Source organism: Betta splendens, chromosome 4 (genome assembly GCF_900634795.4).
Source record: "Betta splendens chromosome 4, fBetSpl5.4, whole genome shotgun sequence".
Classification (NCBI taxonomy): Eukaryota; Metazoa; Chordata; class Actinopteri; order Anabantiformes; family Osphronemidae; genus Betta; species Betta splendens.
In genome coordinates, this window is record NC_040884.2 from 17,980,380 (window position 1) to 17,999,205 (window position 18,826).

An 18,826-nucleotide genomic window follows, 5' to 3' on the forward strand; every position below is an offset into this window, starting at 1 on the left:
TCACGCTCTCTTCACATAGGTTATGAGAACTATGAACGTTATGTTGTGTTCCAATGTTGCTATCATTTCCACCTACTTCCTCACCGATCTTAAATACTGGGTACCGAAATTCTTTCCTAATTCCTCTCATACTCCTAATCATTCCCGTGTTTAGTTGGTTGTAGCGTTTTCACCATGAATCGTCTGCCATCTGCCGTCTGCATTCCCCTTTCCCATCGTCCCTCTTCCCAACTTCCCGTTGACCGTACGACTTACCACACTGCTACTTGCAGAGGAATCAGGTGAGTACTGAAAACTAAATAGGAACCCTAATGACTGATGAGACGCATGACTATCACATGACCGACGGTAAAGCTAGAACAAAACATGGTGGAGCAGAAACCGATAGTGCATACAAAATAAAACAGGAAATGACAATAGTAGAGGTGCACTGCTGTGATTTCATTCTACAGTATATATTAAATTTAACTGTCAGATGGTACATTTGTTAAAATACAATTCAATCTGTTTACTTTAAAAAGCCCACTATGGCTCCACCTTCTTATTGCTGGGGAGGTCACACAGTATAAACGCTGCTACCTGAGAACCTGCTGAACAGTCACCAGGTAGAACAATCTGTGACAATGACAACTGTACCCTTAAAGATAGCTGGAGGATTCTCTGATCTTCAACCTGCAACTGAGAGGATCCAAAATTATTGCAATGAGGTAAGCTTCAGTTGAACTGTATTTATTCTTATTATGGTTTCTGCTTTATTTAATTTTGTATAATTTGTACACAGGTAAAGAAACAAGTGGAGGCAAAGACAAACCAGAAATATGTTGAATTCAAGGCCGTTACATACAGATCCCAGATTGTGGCTGGAATGAACTATATCATCGAGGTAACTCATATTGCCCTAATCCTTATTTCAATGAATAATTTAAAATTTAAGATCTCTCGCTATCTTGTCTACAGATTCAAGTGAATGAATGTCATTACATCCATGTGAAGCTGCACCAGGAGCTTCCTTGCAACGGAGGAAAGATTGTGTTGATTAATGTGCAAGAAAACCACAAGAAGGACGATCCCCTGGTGCCGTTCTAACGCCACCACACAGTCTGCTTCTGTAGAACTGAAGCCTCAGAACCAAACTCTGTTGTTTGCTTCAGTTTTAACGTGTTCAAGCACAAAGTCTACAATGACAATCAGAAGCTATTTGCACTGGTTTAAAAAAGAAAATTAAAGAATGAATTGAAATAAGACTGTCTCTGTTTGACTATTACTGCAATATGATTTCTGAATAAGGGTCATTCATAAATTAATATTTCTATTAATTAAATTATAGTACTGTGTACTATCATTTCATTGATTCAGTGTAATAAGGTGATGATTATATTTCTACAGCCCTCAACCTTTAAATTCGTTCTCTAATGTTAAAATATGTTATGACTCAGGCATCCATGCCTTCAGGGGGCTCTCATGTTGTTGTGGGTCTTGTGATTTCCCGTCTGTGATTAGTTGATCGCTGTCACCTGTCTGTATGTGTATTTAAGGTCCTGGTTTGGATTGTGTCCCTGTTGGTCCATTGCGTTCTGTTATCATGGCCATTGCGCTTCCTCTGTCAAGGGTTGTTTGGTCATTCTATGTGTCTCATGTTTTGTTGGTTGCATGTTTCGTGTTCTGATTTATTCCCCTGCTCGGCAGTGATCGTTATTTATCCATTTATCTATGTGTGTTAGTTTTTATGTTAATAGTTATTGGCAGTCCTGCAAACCTCGGTTTGTACTTCCCTTTTTGTTGATTTGTTCATTCATAAACATGTTTATTGTCAGACCTGTTTAAGTGTCGTGCATTTGGGTCCCCCCCTCTTGTTAGTTTGTAGGCCTCAGCAGCCTGTTTGCTGCTCATGGTGAGCACAGCTCCTAGTCCCCATTTGTCTTAGACGTAACAAAATATTGTTGCTCATATCTTCATAATGAATCTTCTTAATATACAAACTGCTACTTCATGTAAATGACTGAACAATATATATATGCTGTGTTTGGGCATGTACAGAAGCTAATCAAACAAGAAAATCTTGTCTGCTCATTTCCCTGAATTTATAGAACATTAGTAAAACTGTTTCAGGGTAGGACATCAGAGACTTATATCCCCAGGCACATCCTCATACCAAAGTGTGTATGCAGCTTTTTCTATCCATGTGTCTTTAACTGTAAAGGCTCAGACATCTGCTGGTCATAGTTTGGTGAAAAATTAACATTAACATTGTCTATGTTTTTCACAGTTTCTCCAACATATAGCAAATATGAAAAAAGTAAAGAAGCAGTGTTTATACAGTTTAAATACCAAAATAAAGTCAAGGTAGAGGAGAAATCAGATTACTTTGCTGCATGCTTGCTGTGTGAAGGAGAGGTATTGTAGATCTTTCCTACCTGCTGCTATCAGACTATATAATATAATAATAATCAGCACAGTTAATTATCTATCTCTAATGTGCAATATTTGTGCAAAAATGTACAATATTTACAGTATACTTGCTGTTTGTTTCATCTGTGGCTTTCTTTACTGTGCCTAAGCTGCTGTGAGGAATTTCCCCTCTGTGGGACTATTAAAGGCTTTCTTATTCTTATTATTCTTATGTACCAAACCTGCAGATTTCCAGGATCCTAGTCTCCTAACTGCTCCTAAATTTGTTACCCAAGAAACCTCTGATTATGTGCAGGATTCCACACATAGTGAATTGACCAACACTCACCAAATGGTTTAAATCACAGACCACAAACATCATCTAAAAAACATTTGATTGTCATTTTAAAAAATACAATTTGTACAATGTCTCTCATTGCAGAAGCACATACAGTAGATGTCTGTTATACACTGGTGGTAACTGCAATCAATCATCACTATGGAATAAAGTGTGTTGGACTAGAGGTCCGGGTCGGTCTGGGTGCTGAACAGGCTGCAGTCAGGACTCAACAGCAGCTCACAGTCTCAGATCTGGTCTGGACTGGAACCAGTAGGAGGTTCACTTCACCTTTGGAGGCGTGTAGTGGATTCTGCACCTTTCATTGAAAACCTGAGCAACAACAACAAGTGGCATCGATCGTGGGCCAGTAGACAAGTGCTGCAGGGCATCAGGTATGAATGATAACAGTGAGCAAACCTTCAGACTTCTGTCATTGACGACTTCTTCAACGTTCAGCTCTGACTGCATCAGCTTCAACTATACACCAGAAATAAAAAGATTAAGATTTAAGGGCCTCTCGCCCATAGCCAGCTGGTTTAGGCTCCAGACCCCCCGCGACCCCGCATATGGGATTCAGCAGCTTGGAAAATGGATGGATGGATGGATGGATGGGATGATCCCTATGATTTATTACTGCTCAATAAAGTTAGAATAAATAAAAGGACATGAATGTACAATAAGTACAAAACAATCTACATTTAAAATCTCTTGGCTACGTTACACTAACGTGTAATGAAAATACACAACACACATACACAACCCGTGAACCTGAACTATCTGTGTATTGTTTTCAAGTGAACCGAGCCAATGAGGAGCGTCTCCTGCATGTCTGGCTCACACCTTTACAGGTTTTTGGCATCTGGCATCCTCTAGTGTTAGAAGCTGGACTTACAGTACTTTGGTCTGCCCTCTTCTGAGCTGTTTGATGACAGCCATGTTTTCACTGTCCTTTGCTCTTTGTTCACAGAGTTGTCCCACCACCTCAGATGTTTGTGCTATACAGGACTTGATAGCTTTGTCTCTGCTCAGATGAGCCTCCAACATCTGTGGGACACACGAGACAAGAAAAGAAGAAATTCATCACTCAAAAAGCTTTTACTGTGAAAAATACACAAAACAACTTTGTCTTTAAGGCACAAGCCTCTATATATAGCAAAGTATTTTTGTATAATATGTCAGATTTCAAATGTATGTTTTGTTGCAATAAATTAAATCAATTAATTAATTAATTATCATACACAAAAGCAATGGTCATTAGAAGGTCATTGCTCTCTATTGTAAAGAAAAATGAAAATGCATCAAACAGTTTTAGGCTTCAGCTGCTTTTGTCCTCAATATACTTTGTTGATGTCCTCTTTGTTCTTTGTTGATGATACTGAGGGATGACTTTTGTTGTGATTTGGATCTATATACTGAATTTCACTATTGGATGGTACATTTGTCGAAATCCAGTTCACTCTCTTTACTTTAAAAATCATTTATATGCATAAAATTGCAGGATGATGCATTAAACTAAATTTTGAAAAAATCTATAGTAATTATCAGAAGCTCAGAATTGATAGATATAAAAAAATGAATTTGCATTTTCTTACTATATGGGGATTTAGTCATAGACTGCTTGTATCTGTGATGACATCCAGTTGACAAAGATCATCATCACCTGGAGCAGAGCTCTGTGGCTCCACCTTCTCACAGTAAAATGCTGCGACCTGAGAACCTGCTGAACGGTCACCAGGTAGAAACAGACAGTTCACCCACCGGTCCCAAACCTGCAACTGAGGAAATTCAGAATTATTGTAATGAGGTAAGCTTCAATTGAATTGCATTTATTCATCCTATTATTGCTGTTTTTTTTTTTACTTTTGTGTCATTCTCTCACAGGTGAAGGGCCAAGTGCAGGCAAAGACATACTGTCATGTTTCACGCCATGTCTTGTTGTCACGCCACATCCTGTTTTATTTTGTTAACTTCCTGTTCCAGTCAGCTGTTCACTTACCGGTTCTCAGTATCCACACCTGTCAGTAATCAAGTAATCACCTACCAGTATTTAGCATCCACCTTGCACAGAATCAAGCCGCCAGATTGTCGAGTTTCATGAGTTCCTCTAGTTTCCGTACTCTTTCCAGCATCTCTTGTTTAGCTTCTCATGTTTTGACCCTGATCGCCTTGACCATTGCTTCCTGCCTGAACCTCGTGTGTACTGCTGCCTGTGAGAGAACCGTGACTGATTATCTGACCGTGAGTTTGTCTTATCCCCGCCTGTACCTTTGCCGAGACTGCCTGTGTAACGAACCCTGCCTGGATATTGGATTAGAGATTGCCTGCTCCCTTGTGTACTACTTCACTGAACCCTTTTGTGTATGACCTGGACCGCCTGACCCTGCCTTGTCAAATAAACCTGTGTCTAATCATCATCGTGCTTCTGTGCCGTGCATGTGGGTCCGACACCTGCCCAAGTCTGACACATACAAGGTTTTTGCTGAATCCAAGGCTGTTATGTACAGATCACAGGTTGTGGAAGGAATAAACTATATCATAAAGGTAATTCATATTGTCATAATTATTTAAGTGATAATTTTAATGATTAATTTAAAATGCTCCTGATTGTATAAATTAACTGATCCAAGCTTAGCACTTTGGTCGGTCTCTCTCTCTCTCTCTCTCTCTCTCTCTCTCTCTCTCTCTCTCTCTCTCTCTCTCTCTCTCTCTCTCTCTCTCTCTCTCTCTCTCTCTCTCTCTCTCGTCTGCAGGTTCAAGTGAATGAATGTGATTACATTCATGTGCAGATGTTCCAGGCGCTTCCTTGCAACGGAGGCAAGATGTGGTGAATGGTGTGCAGGAAAACCACAAGAAGGACGATCCCCTGGTGCCGTTTTAACGTGACCACACAGTCTGCTTCTGTAGAACTGAAGCCTCAGAACCAAACTCTGCTGTTTGTGCTTTAACACATTAAACTGAAGCAAAGTCCGAAATGATAAACAGAAGCTTTTTTAACTGGTTTAAAAAAGAAAATTAAAGAATGGATTTAAAGAGAGAAAAAATTGAAATACAACTCCTTTTGATTATCACTGAAGTCTATTTTTTGAATTAGGTTCATTTATAAATGAACAATTCTATATATCAGTTTGAGATTGTGTACTTTCATAATGTTATTGATTCAGTGAAATGAACTGATAATTATATTTCTAAATATACTACTATATACTACTATACTATACTACTCTACTGTGGCTACAGTCTTTAATCCTCAAACATAAAATTCACACCATTTGTTCATTGAAGCCATGAAATAATTTTTGCGATAACTATTATGGTTTAGCTGGAACAGGCCTGTTTATACAGGGTGAAACTCTGCTTTTACAGAGCAGAGTGAGCCTGCCTTTTGTCTCTATGGCAAAATCAACTGGAACAGTTTGAATGACAGGTCAAGCTCCTGATACGCAGAGTGTGTTTTCTATGTACTTTTCCTTTGATTTCCTACCTGTTTCCTTTATCAGATTAGTCTTTTTTCAGCTTATTTACATTTGTTTGTGATCTTTAACGATGTTCCTTGGACAACTTTTTATTAGCAATTTATTAGCTTTAACTGCACTGTTTTTGCCTTTGAATGGCTAATTATGACTATTTAAAGACTAATTGACAGTTAAGCTATTACTCTCTGTCAGGCAGAGATCGGACCCACATGCACGGTGTGAGGAGACAGGATTGGTGGTAAAAATCAAGGTTTAATCCGTAAATCTTAGTACAAGACGGTCCAGGTCATACACAGAGAATCTCAGTATTACAGTACAAGGGAGCAGGCTGGGTCAGGTCCAAGAGCAGGCAATGGTTCGGTAACAGAATCAATGCGGCGACAGTACCGTTCGGGAGTAGACAGTCGGTGGTCAGGAACACAAAACAAGATCAAAACAAAGTTAGCTGGACTGAGAAACTGCTGGAAAGTGATGACTTGCATACGACGATCTGGCAACTGGCTGGGCTGATTACTGGTGCTTAAATACAATTACTGATCTGAGACAAGTGTGTGTAATGAGACCCGGAAGTGAGACTGGAACTAACAAGATGAGAACAGAAACCGGAAGTACTACAAAATAAAACAGGAAACTGAAATCAAAACACGACTCGAATGAAAACAAAGTCCTTTCAAAATAAGACCGGAAACAAAAACCCAGATCATGACACTCTAACATTTCCTCTAAATTGTTTCAAAATAAACCACTAATGCAATTTATTTGCTTTAAGTTTCTGGTTCTGACTGAATAATTACCAATCGTTAATGAGTCTATTTTACAGTTCAGTAAATAACCAATTCTGACTGCTTAATTATGACTACCTATTAAACTATTACACAGTTAAACAATTAACTACAAATACTTCCTCAAATCCTTTTAATTTAAAAAGCTAGTCAGCTTTTTCATGATTGTCAACAATGCACCTTGGTCAACTTTTTAATCTTTGACATGTTTTTACCTTGGTCAACTTTTGAATCATTGTCATCTTTTTAATCTTGTCATCATTTCACCTTGGTCACCTTTATACTTGTCATCTTTTTAATCGCTGTCATCGTTTTAATCTTTGTCAATGTTTTGCTGTTTTCATCGTTTTGTCGTAGTCAACTTTGTGACGTCAGCAGCTTAATAAGTGTTTGTCATCGTTGTGGCAGCAAATCAGCTCTCCCGCGCAATTTCTCGAGAAATTACTTACTTACTTACTTACTTATTCCTGGCAGGACATCAGAGAGTAGGTTTCCCAGGAACTGAACATTCACATTCCCAGGTGTTTCTTCGTCCAGATGTGGCTGGATGGAAAAGTAAATAAAAGATATCAAAGCACGAAAGACAATATTTAGTGCCGCGCTGCTTCCACTGCTGCACAGAAATCTTACACATATTAAATTATCTAAACCTATGAATTGGTCATTTGTCACTGTTTGGTGCAAAAATTAATGTCTTCTGCGTCTCTCACAGTTTGTCCACATATAGAATAGCAACGATGGAAAAATCAGGAAGCAGGTGTTCTGCCTTTTCTACAGTTTAAAAGTCAAGGCAGAGGATAAATCAGCTCACTGCTGCATGCACCATATATGCAGATTTCCAGGATTCTGGTTTCCTTTTGAACCCTATTTAAGCCATAATAATTTATTAGGAGCCGATTTGGCATATTTCAGTTAAAATGGTTCTAGTTCCTAAATGGTAAGGGCTACAACATTGAGCTTCATTGGAAAGGAAATTCCTTCTAGTTTTCAAAGAAAGAAATAAAATTTGTTACAGTTATACAGAAGAAAAGTAAAAGAAACACAATCCTGAAATAATTTTTTGACAAACCCTCGCCTGGATTTTTCCCTTATAGATAAAAGCAGATGTCTTCCTGGTGACTGGTAGCAGGACAAAAAAACAAAATGGATCTAAAAAATGGAGCCTTATGCATTAATATATAAAGAAATAAATGAAATTGTGTCAAAAACCAATATATGGGTCTTTTTAAAGTCTTTTTAAAATTACATTTATGATAATTAATTCTGCCCCTCCCCTGCCCAAAATCCGGTAACCCTAGGTCACAACTCTGGAGATCATTGGCTAGGGGTTGCCTTGGTTACCCCATAGATAGGCATTTCTTGCCTGGCTTGGTTTTGATAAAAGCGGGAGGCTTGATGCCTCCATCTTGGTTCCTCCTTTTTAGTTTCGGTTTTAAATTTAGCGAGTTATGGCTAACAGTAGTAGAAAAGAATATTTTTCGCTTAGGAGTTGGAGCAGAACACTTGCAGTTTTCGGATCATTGTGGATATACCGTGTGTTTTGAACCAAAACGCTTTATTGGATTACATTTGCTGGGTCATAATGGACAAGATGAGACCACACACGACGTGAATGAGCAACATTTGAAGCTCAGAAGTTGTCAAAAGTAAATGATGGAAAATGTATGGATTTATGGTTATTGTTTTTTGAGCGTTTGGTGACTGCGCTGTGATTATTGTTGCTGGAAATGGTTTATATGGTCGGAAAGACGAGAGTCTAAGCTTTCCAACAGTGTGCAGCTTGTGAGGTTTAGTTGCTGGGCTGTACACAAATCATAACTCATGGAGGGGAAGGCACAGGCCTTGGGAGTAAAGGGTTAAACTGCTCCTAAATGTCAAATAGTGCATGAATTTAAGGACAATTTACTTTCATAAAAATGTTGCTCAGGCTACAATGTCTGAATGATGTTGCATTGCCCTCCAATTTGTAGCAAAGTCTAAACGTACTGTATCTAACGTATCACCATGTCTTTATTCAACAGAACAACCGACAAAACAGTTGATTTATTATATGTTACTCACTGTAACAACCATTTTGAAGCACACACAGAATCTTATAAACTAACCAAACTGACCAAATACTGGAGTTCTGTCTGCTCAGTTCACTGAATTCAAATGAAATTCATGGAACTGTATCATTCCAACAAGGACAACAGACCAACCAGGTTTCTGAGGTACTGAGAGGCCTGGTTTCCCAGGAACTGAGAATTCACATTCCCAGGTGCTTTTTCTGCTCTTCGTGTTTAGGAGGAGTGGCTGATTTCTTAACTGCTACTTAACTTGTTACGCAGTTACCAAAGAAACCTCTGTGGTTATGTGCAGGATTCCACACATTAGTAATGACCGACATATGATAAATAATTACGGACCAACAAATGATGTAAATATGTGATGCTTTAAGTTTAGTCTCAGTCATCATCTGTGGTCAGGACCCAAAGGACTAAATACGTGGTCACAAAAACAAGCAGCAGTGGAGGAATCGTAATTGACAAAACATTTTAAATATGATAAATTCAAATATAGATGAAAACAGTTAAAGTAAATGGATTACTTTAGGGATAATTGGGACATAAATGCAGCTCAATCTACAGTGTCTCAAGTATGTTGCGTTTCCCTCAGATTTCTAGAGAAGTCTTAACGTATGGCTATCTCCCTATTCCATCATTTCATACCTTTCTAACGTGAAAACATGTTCTGCTTCAGTGGCTCTGTGCCTTCAGGCTGCAGCCTCAGAACAACGTATGAAGGACGAGACCTTCTGTGTTTCGTCTTTGCAGTGAGAATTTCATTGCTCTGTATTGGAGAATAAAAATAAAGATTTTAAACAAAGTCTGTTGTCCTCAGCATACTTTGTTGAGGACACTGAGCTTTGAGCAAGGTAACAGTTCATGTCCTAAAAAGGTCACTGTCTGTTTGACCCACTGCAACTTTGAAAGCGAAGCTTTGTTTCCCGTCTTTGCTAAATGACGGAATAATGCAAGTGCAGCAATCTCGTTGTTTTGCTTAGTATCAGAAGCAATTAAAATGTCATCCATGTAAACTAACAACTGACTATGGCCTGGCATTTCAAAGTCTGAAAGACAATTCTGTATTTCTGTAGAAAAGATGGTTGGGCTGTCACAACATCCCTGTGGTAACCTGGTGTAGGTGTATTTCTTTCCCTGATAAGTGAACCCAAACCATCCCTGTGATTCTTTAGCTAATGGTATGGAAAAGAATGCATTGCTCAGATCCACAACTGTGAACCATTGCTTATCTGGTTTTAGCTGGTTAAGTAATGTGTGGGGATTGGGCACACACGGAGCACGGCTCTCAACTGCTTGGTTCACTGCTCTTAGATCTTGAACCATTCTCCATGCCCCTGATTCTGCTTTCTTAACAGGAAAAATCGGAGTGTTACACTGAGCATCTGGGGATTCTATAATAATGCCTGCTTTTATCATATCATCAATGACTGGTCTTATACCGGTTAATGCATCTGGTTTCAATGGATATTGACGTATGCGGGGACGGTAATCAGTTTTAGCTTTAATCACCACTGGTGTAGCAGTGGTCATTAACCCTACATCTGCTTTCCCTTTCGACCAAAAAGAATCTGGAACCTGTGATAAAAGGGGATCAGGCAGTGTGCACGAAGCAAGTCATTCTCCCGCCTCATGTGGGACATCCAAATAGACACGGGGAGAGGTAGTTACCTCCCATCCTAAAGGTCTCATATAGATGGAGTGTGTCGATTCGTCAATCAGCCAACCATCCCCGATGTCCTTCCAACTCCCCTGTTGGAAGGACATCGTGCTGCGTTAAAGACGAAGTCCCCGATGTCATTCCACTTCTGCAGTGGAGCTTTGGTTACTGACACATGAGGGGTAGAACCCTGCACTTGGAAAAGTTCAAGTGCTTGCTCGCTGAGCTGAACTGCACACCCTGTCATGCCCTTTTTGTCAGTGTACATGGCATTTAGAGTCACGCTCTGGGGGCCCAAATTAAAAACCTGGCTGTCATAATCAAAATCTGGCCCTGGTGAATGTTTGTATCTCAAGGTAATGTGAAACTTTTCTAAAGACTGAGGTGTAAAGGGTCCCTTCTGACACTGGATAGCTAGGGACAATAACTGTTCAGAAGCGTGTGTGGGGTCTGGACTTGGTAGATCTAATGTCCAGTAGTAATGTGGTTCTTCAATGCTATGTAACGACAGGGTCAGTATTTCTTCACCCTTGCCTATAGCAACCATACCTTTGGAAGTGGGGACAATAGAGATTTTAAATCGTGTCATCAAATCACGACCTAGCAGGTTTACAGGACACTTTGGACACAGCACCACTTCGGCACGCTCAGACTCCCCAGTCTTAGGGTCAGTGAAAATAATTGGCTTTGAAAAAGAATCTTTGGTCACCAGTCCATTTGCTGATTTAACAAAAATGAACCGGGAAGATCTCTGGAGTCCGGGAATCTGATCTCTCAGCACAGTCTTGTCAGCTCCTGAGTCACACAAAAAGGTAAGTCGCGTACCGTTGAGAAGGAAATCTCTAGTGGGGAGCTGGTCAGCTGATGTAAATAAAAAGGAGTCTACCGACTGTGTGAGGTCCAGTGTCACTGCATCACCTGCTGGTTTTACCAGTGAATTATTTAAATCTAGTCAGCTCATGTGTGGATTTCGTGGGGGTGGTCTGTTAAACTCTTTGGGAGTTCTAAAGACTTTGTCGGGGTGGCTAGGTCTACGGGGGCACTGTCTGGCGTAGTGCCCTGGCTTGCCACAGATGAAGCATCTGCCTATATTTCGGGGCCGCATCCTACCCTTCTCCTGTTCACCCATCTTTCTTTTGTGGAACTGCTTCCCACGTACTGGGTTCTGAAAGAAAGAGTTGAACTCTTCACCTTCATCTGACCTCCCAAACAACCCAAACACGGCTGCTTTGGCTTTCTGTTTCTTTCTTTTAATGATTTCAGATGCATGGTGAGCATAGTTCATTGTATTGGGTACATTAGCTGTTCGGTGGTTTACATCATGCTTTCGGATGAAATCAGCTATGGTGTGGTGAAAACCCGCCATCAGAGCTTGTTTGAGCTGCTGATAAGGTGAGTCATCAGCGGTGTCCTCGGTTAACCCGCTGTGGTTTCGAAACACTTCCTCTAACCGCGCTCTGTACTCAAACACATCTTCACCTTCTTTTTGTCTGCATTGCACAATTTTAGCATAGTCGGGGTTTTTTTCCACAGCTTTTTCATGTTTTCATGCACCATCTCTACTTGGTGTTTCAATGCACTGCTTTTAGCTGGAAGATTTGTGTCACGTACATCTTTTCCAGTAAAGTCACCCTTCACTCTGCCCCAATTGAAGGTCAGAGACTTTCTGAAAGTTTGATCAACTTCCCAGCCATTGAGTCCAAACGAATCAATCAACTGGCGATGTTTATCAACCCAGGCATCTACATCTAATTTTGGATCACCTAAGCTTTTGCACGCTTCGGTGCAGTCTGCTTCGGTCTAGGGCCGGAAGACATAGATTGTCTCTCTGTCATCATAAGCACCTGAGGCTGTCGTTGCCCCAAAATGCGGATTTGCAACCTCTACGAGGGGGTAGAATTCTCCGTTTGCTCCCCCTGGGATGGGTGGGTTGGGAGCAGGACAATCATAATTTCTGTTATATTGTTGTTTGAGGGGTTTCAGATCAGGATAATGTGTTGGTTCTCCTAACAGTAAGGAGTGAAGTTCACCTTTGTGAGCTGTTCTGGTATGTTTGGCTATGGGGTCAGCTCTAGCAGCTGCACGTTCATTAATGTCCAGTTTTTCTACTGCTCTCTGGCATTCAAGCACTTTTTCTTCGATTTCAGATTTCCGACCTGCTCTCTGTCTTCTCTCTTCACTAATTCTCGCACCTTCACTAGCACAGACGGTTTCCTCGTCTGGCTTAACCACAACAGCTGCCTCCAGGGCAAGCCGTTCACGCTTCATATCTAATTTTTTCTGAATATCCTGTCTCCGCTTAAACGCTTGCTCTCGCCACTTCACAGCCTCCAACAATTGCAGGTGTTTTTCTTTGTTTTGGGCTCTGCGAGTGTTAAGAGTTTCAACCTTTAATCTCTCAACTAGTTTCTCACACGGACCGCAAATCAGTTTCCCCTCAAACCCGTACTTCTTTTCCCACAGTTTCAAAAATCTAGTACTGCCAGGTGAAAATTTCTCCATGTACTTGGAGTCACCCTCCATGGTGGCAGGTTTGCTTTTCCTGTTACCCATTCTGAATAATCTTTTTGACATTCAAGTGTAAACTGGTCAGGATCAACGATCGGTCACAATGTCTGCAAGGATCATCGATTAAACCAGGCTTCTACAGAAACTAGTTTTCTGCGGATGTAGCTGTCCCAACAAACCAACGTCTCAACTTTGATCCAAACCCATGTCGAACAAACAAGACAAACAGGCCAATCCCTGCGACTCCCACTAAGGAGTTAAATGCGCTTAGGGACAATGGTCAAGCGTAGAGTTTGCGTTAGCACCGTTAGGTTTCCACTCTACATAGACCCATTCATACAATCATTCACATGTTTTGTTAACGTCTTAACAAGTACGCTGGAATTACGGCTCCAGTCAACCCAGTCGATCCAACACGACTCTGGAATTACGACACTTAGTCAACCTTTAGTTATTTATCCTGGCATTCCGGGCCCAGTCAACCCCAATCATGGCATTACGGACACTCACTTATTGGTGCTGTATTGCTCGTCTCCTGGAACTCGTCATCAACGCCGTCGGAGGGAAGATCAGGATCTATGTCACCGACCCAGCGACGAATTCACGCCCCAGGATTTTGTGTCGGACGAGTAGATGTCCGGCTGACGTCAGACTTCAGTGTTCCGTCACCTTCCTCCCACGACGTGGACTGTTGAGATCTGGCTCGAAGGACCAAATTATGTTGGGTCTAAAAATACCACAACAGCACTGATACACACAGAGACGAGAACAATATAGCACACTGAGAGCCAACCAGATTTTACTTGGCCAAGGGGAGTTCGCCTGAGATCTTAGCGTTGTAAGCGCTTCACTCAGAGACCAACTAACTCCAACGAACTTCCCCAAAGCACAACATTTTATTGAAGCTTGTACACGCCTTCATCATCACATCATCACATCATCCCATCATTGCTGAACATGCAGAAACACACACATTAGGCATAGCAGTACTCCTCCAACCCCTCTTGTGGTTTTGAACCCCTACGCCTGCGTAGGAGCACAGAGCAAATGGCAAATGTGACAAAATTGTTCTTCGTATATGACAATACTTGAAAACCTGTGGTTAGAAGTCTGTGCACCTGTCAATGGGGTTATAAGGCACAGCAAATGCAAACCATAAATGGAAAATGTAAAAAAAGTAAATGATACATAAATGAAATGAATATAAATGAAATGGATAAATTATTATATGGGTTAAATGATATAGTATAAACACCAAAGATAAATGAGATCAATTATAGATGAAAATATATTTTCTCCAACAGTGATTTGGTAATTATATTAGGTTTATGGTTTGTATCTGACTGCTTTTATCTGTGATGACATCCAGTTGACAAAGAATGATAAAAATGGTTTAAAAGGCAGTGAGACAATTTCCATCATCACCTGGAGCCACTCCTCTGTGGCTCCACCTTCTTATTGCTGGGGAGGTCACACAGTATAAATGCTGCTACCTGAGAACCTGCAGAACAGTCACCAGGTAGAGACAGACAGTTCACCCACCGAAGCCTCACTCTCTGTGAAAATGGAAAGTTTTCCTGGAGGATACACTGATCCCCGACCTGCAACTGAGGAAATTCAAAAGTATTGTAATGAGGTAAGCTTCAATTGAATTGTATTTATTCATCCTATTATTGCTGTTTTTTTACTTTTGTGTCATTCGCCCACAGGTAAAGCAACAAGTGCAGGCAAAGACACACAAGGTTTTTGCTGAATTCAAGGCTGTTATGTACAGATCACAGGTTGTGGAAGGAATAAAGTATATCATCGAGGTAACTCATATTGTCATAATTATTTAAGTGATAATTTTAATGATTAATTTAAAATGCCCCCGATTGTATAAATTAACTGATCCATGCTTGGCACTTTGGTGTCTCTCTCTCTCTCTCTCTCTCTCTCTCTTTCTCTCTCTCTCTCTCTCGTCTGCAGGTTCAAGTGAATGAATGTGATTACATTCATGTGCAGATTTTCCAGGCACTTCCTTGCTACGGAGGAGAGATTTTTATGTATGGTGTGCAGGAACACCACAAGAAGGACGATCCCCTGGTGCCGTTCTAACGCGACCACACAGTCTGCTTCAGAACCCTCAGAAGCCTCAGAACCAAAGTCTGCTGTTTGCGTCAGTTTTAACGTGTTCAAGCACAAAGTTTACAATGACAATCAGAAGCTATTTGTACTGGTTTAAAAAAGAAAATTAAAGAATGGATTTAAATAAGATTGACTCTGTTTGATTGTTAATAGAATCAGATTTCTGAATGAGGGTCATTCATGAATTAATAATTCCATGAATTAAATTCAACATAGCATTTCTCTCTATATCAAAGTTTTATTGATACAGTGTAATAAGCGAGTTATAATATTTCTACAGCCTTTTAATGGATCCTCTAATGGTAACATCTTGCTGTTCAAAATCCTTATGATGCATTTTCTGATTGAACAAATAGCAAACCACTATTTTAATATTTGTAACTGACTGAAGGAGACATTTACACATGTTGCGGCACATACAGAATGGTATTTTTCTAAATACAGTAATTAAAATAAATTTTTGCAGAACTGTTTTAAGGACATCAGAGACTAGGTTTTCCAGGAACTGAACATTCATATTTTGTCAGATTCTATTTTTCCCCTTGTGGTTCTGGCATTTTAATTCTTGGTCCAGTCCCGTCTTCTTCATGTGTATGATGTTTTTTGTGTTCTTTGTGGCCTTGATTCCTTAGTTTGCCTCCTACCTATAGTATGTTTGTCTCCTCCAATTAGCAGTGACATTTGGTTTATGTGTACGTGTATGTATAAGTTGTAGTTTAGACTGGCTAGTGTACATGTTTACCTGCCTGTTTAGCATTCTCCCTGCTCCGCAGCGAAGTTTTATGTAGTGTTATTATCTTATTATCTATTGCTTGTATGTTGTAATGAGGTTCCTGATGTGTTTGTCTGCATCCAGCAGCTATTTGATTAATTTATGTTTGTTACATACCCCTGTTTAGGTCCCAGTGTTCTCATATGGTTTTGTATTACTTGTTTAACGTATTAAATAACTTGTGATCTTGTATGTCTTGTGGGGCATCCCCTCCTCACTTGGCCCAGTCTTTGTGTAAGCTGGCCCTTGTTTTAAAATATACCTGTAACCGAATACTTTAATCCATGTACAGTTGTTAGATTGTTAGTTGTGAGTGACCACACTGATACTTTAAGCAATGAAGGGCAATATTCAGAGCCATGCTGCTCATCTGAAAACCTCTGAATTGGTCATTTGTCACTGTTTGGTGTAAAAATTAACGTTGTCTGAGTCTCTCAGTTTGTCTAACATTTAGTAACGATAGAAAATGTCAAGAAGCAGTGTTTTCTGTCTTTATGCAGTTTAAATGCTAAAATAAAGTCAAGGCTGAGGAGAAATCAGATTACTCTGCTGCATGTACCATATACTGTATGCAGATTTTTTAGAATCCTGGTTTCTTAACTGCTCCTAAACTTGTTACACAATTACCCAAGAAACCTCTGATTAAGTGCAGGCTTCCACACATTAGTGAACTGACCAACACTGTGTAAATGGTTTAAATCACAAACCACAAAAACCATTTGAAAACATTTCATTGTCATTTTAAAAAATACTATTTGTACAATGTCTCTCATTGCAGAAGCACAAACAGTAGATGTCTGTTTTACACTGGTGGTAACTGCATAAATGATCACTATGGAATAAAGTGTGTTGGACTAGAGGTCCGGGTCGGTCTGGGTGCTGAACAGGCTGCAGTCAGGACTCAGCAGCAGCTCACAGTCTCAGATCTGGTCTGGACTGGAACCAGTAGGAGGTTCACTTCACCTTTGGAGGCGTGTAGTGGATTCTGCACCTTTCATTGAAAACCTGAGCAGCAACAACAAATGGCATTAATCGTTGGCCAGTAGACAAGTGCTGCAGGGCATCAGGTATGAATGATAACAGTGAGCAAACCTTCAGACTTCTGTCATTGACGACTTCTTCAACGTTTAGCTCCGACTGCATCAGCTTCAACTATACACCAAAAATAAAAAGACTTCTGTTACACTAATGTGTGACAGAACTACACAACCTGTGAATCTGAACTATCTGTGTATTGTTTTCAAGTGAACTGAGCCAATGAGGAGCGTCTCCTGCATGTCTGGCTCAAACCTTTACAGGTTTTTGGCATCTGGCATCCTCTAGTGTTAGAAGCTGGACTTACTTTGGTCTGCTCTTTCCTGAGCTGTTTGATGACAGCCATGTTTTCACTGTCCTTTGCTCTTTGTTCACGGAGTTGACCCACCACCTCAGATGTTTGTGCTATACAGGACTTGATAGCTTTGTCTCTGCTCAGATGAGCCTCCAACATCTGTGGGACACACGAGACGAGAAATGAAGAAATTCATCACCCTCAAAGCTTTTACTGTGAAAACCACAAAAACAACTTTGTCTTGTAGACTTTAGCTGCTGGCATCTTTGTATAACGCAATATACTGTTGTTTAATATGAAATGATTACAGTAATACTCACAGATTCATAGAGTTGTTTGCATGTTTGTGTGGCGTCCACTTTGCCTGAGAAGGACACAGTGGGCACAGTGGTGTTCAGGGAATGGACGATGCGATCATCTATGGTGCGCATGACCTTCAGCACCTCCTGAGAGACATATAGAAACACACAGAAACAATGACATGTCATGGGAAATGTACGTTTTGTGCAATAAATTAAATAAATATGCAGCCCTGACCTGTGGTCAATACCCTCGAGTCAAAATAAAAGTAAAATGACAAAGCATTTTAAGTATGTTTCATTGGAATAGAGATGAAAACACTAAAAGTAAAAGTATTATTTCAGGACAATCTGATTGGACAAAAACGCTGCTACAATGTCAAGAGTATGTTGCATTTTCCTCAAATATCTAGCAAGTTTTGAACATAGTAATATATCTCTAAAAAAATGAATAAATGTCTCGTGTACAGTGATTTACCTCTTAGTCCCTTAACCAACCAGTGAGTAACTATGTAACCAAGAGGAAAAATTGGCTTTTTATTTGCAGTTTGAACTTTAAAAGAAGAGCTTGCCATTTGTTCAGGCTGTCTGAAGACACACATTCAGCCCAATAGTGAGAGTCTGGAACCACACGCAGCCAATTTTCAGCGTGACTCCTCGGACTGACAGAGCAGAGCAGTGTGAGCTGATCGGGGGTCAGTCATTCACCGCCTTACAGGCAGAATGAACAGCATCCCATGCCGGCAGCTGCGCGCCAAATGCCCGGATCGCTGCGGTCTACTGACGGATTGCACAGACCCGTGTACCAGGCGTTGAAATTACCTGAAACAATGAAAAGTCCTCACAGTTTAAAGTTCCACCGGACGCCGCCATAGTGGCCAGAAAGGGTCCTCTGCAGAAACAACACGATGCGCCTGTTCAAGCAAGCGCCTGGATGATATGCATCAAGTACAGTTACTCGAGAAATGTGTATTTGCACTATTTTGAAAAACACGTATCTTAGTTGAGTATTCTTATTTAAAAGGCTCCTACATCATGCTTCACTTCTTATTTGCTTCGGATTTCTGAACATTACTAGTAAATG

General features: G+C 40.4%; 3 protein-coding genes across 7 annotated transcripts; 2 read left to right on the forward strand and 1 right to left on the reverse strand.

The window, feature by feature from the left end:
- The first annotated feature begins 614 nt into the window (after window positions 1-614).
- Window positions 615-1,236, forward strand: LOC114853539 (cystatin-A-like). The gene is made up of 3 exons (XM_029147012.3): window positions 615-707; window positions 782-883; window positions 958-1,236. Exons 1-3 carry the CDS (start codon window positions 624-626, stop codon window positions 1,084-1,086), a joined length of 315 nt encoding a protein of 104 aa, XP_029002845.1. The 5' UTR covers window positions 615-623; the 3' UTR covers window positions 1,087-1,236.
- Window positions 1,237-2,818: 1,582 nt separating this feature from the next.
- mix23 (mitochondrial matrix import factor 23) lies at window positions 2,819-18,788 on the reverse strand. 5 transcript variants are annotated; one of them, XM_055508174.1, is made up of 5 exons: window positions 18,565-18,788; window positions 17,764-17,889; window positions 3,626-3,772; window positions 3,146-3,205; window positions 2,819-3,058 (listed from the first exon to the last, which is right to left on the reverse strand). In XM_055508174.1, exons 1-5 carry the CDS (start codon window positions 18,613-18,615, stop codon window positions 3,008-3,010), a joined length of 435 nt encoding a protein of 144 aa, XP_055364149.1. In that variant the 5' UTR covers window positions 18,616-18,788; the 3' UTR covers window positions 2,819-3,007. The 5 variants fall into 5 exon arrangements, with proteins under 5 accessions (XP_055364149.1, XP_029002838.1, XP_029002841.1 ...); XM_029147005.2 differs by lacking the exons at window positions 2,819-3,058; window positions 3,146-3,205; window positions 3,626-3,772 and adding exons at window positions 16,828-17,118; window positions 17,206-17,265; window positions 17,456-17,602 and having other exon boundaries at window positions 18,565-18,722; XM_029147008.3 differs by lacking the exons at window positions 2,819-3,058; window positions 3,146-3,205; window positions 3,626-3,772 and adding exons at window positions 16,828-17,118; window positions 17,206-17,265; window positions 17,456-17,602 and having other exon boundaries at window positions 18,588-18,704.
- On the forward strand, window positions 13,599-15,468 carry LOC114853538 (cystatin-A-like). The gene is made up of 3 exons (XM_029147010.2): window positions 13,599-14,850; window positions 14,924-15,025; window positions 15,183-15,468. The coding sequence occupies exons 1-3, from the start codon at window positions 14,698-14,700 to the stop codon at window positions 15,309-15,311; spliced, it is 384 nt and encodes a 127-aa protein (XP_029002843.1). The 5' UTR covers window positions 13,599-14,697; the 3' UTR covers window positions 15,312-15,468.
- Window positions 18,789-18,826: the final 38 nt, after the last annotated feature.

Bases quoted from the DNA above. Each gene is read 5' to 3' on its own strand.
- LOC114853539 (XM_029147012.3), top strand. From the start codon at position 624: ATGACAACTGTACCCTTAAAGATAGCTGGAGGATTCTCTGATCTTCAA. The intron at 708-781 runs GTAAGCTTCAGT...ATTTGTACACAG, and splicing joins TCCAAAATTATTGCAATGAG to GTAAAGAAACAAGTGGAGGC. The intron at 884-957 runs GTAACTCATATT...TCTTGTCTACAG, and splicing joins GAATGAACTATATCATCGAG to ATTCAAGTGAATGAATGTCA.
- LOC114853538 (XM_029147010.2), top strand. From the start codon at position 14,698: ATGCTGCTACCTGAGAACCTGCAGAACAGTCACCAGGTAGAGACAGAC. The intron at 14,851-14,923 runs GTAAGCTTCAAT...ATTCGCCCACAG, and splicing joins TTCAAAAGTATTGTAATGAG to GTAAAGCAACAAGTGCAGGC. The intron at 15,026-15,182 runs GTAACTCATATT...TCTCGTCTGCAG, and splicing joins GAATAAAGTATATCATCGAG to GTTCAAGTGAATGAATGTGA.
- mix23 (XM_055508174.1), bottom strand. From the start codon at position 18,615: ATGGCGGCGTCCGGTGGAACTTTAAACTGTGAGGACTTTTCATTGTTT. The intron at 3,206-3,625 runs GTACTGTAAGTC...TCTGGTGTATAG, and splicing joins TCAGAAGAGGGCAGACCAAA to TTGAAGCTGATGCAGTCAGA. The intron at 3,059-3,145 runs GTTTGCTCACTG...GTTGTTGCTCAG, and splicing joins TCAATGACAGAAGTCTGAAG to GTTTTCAATGAAAGGTGCAG.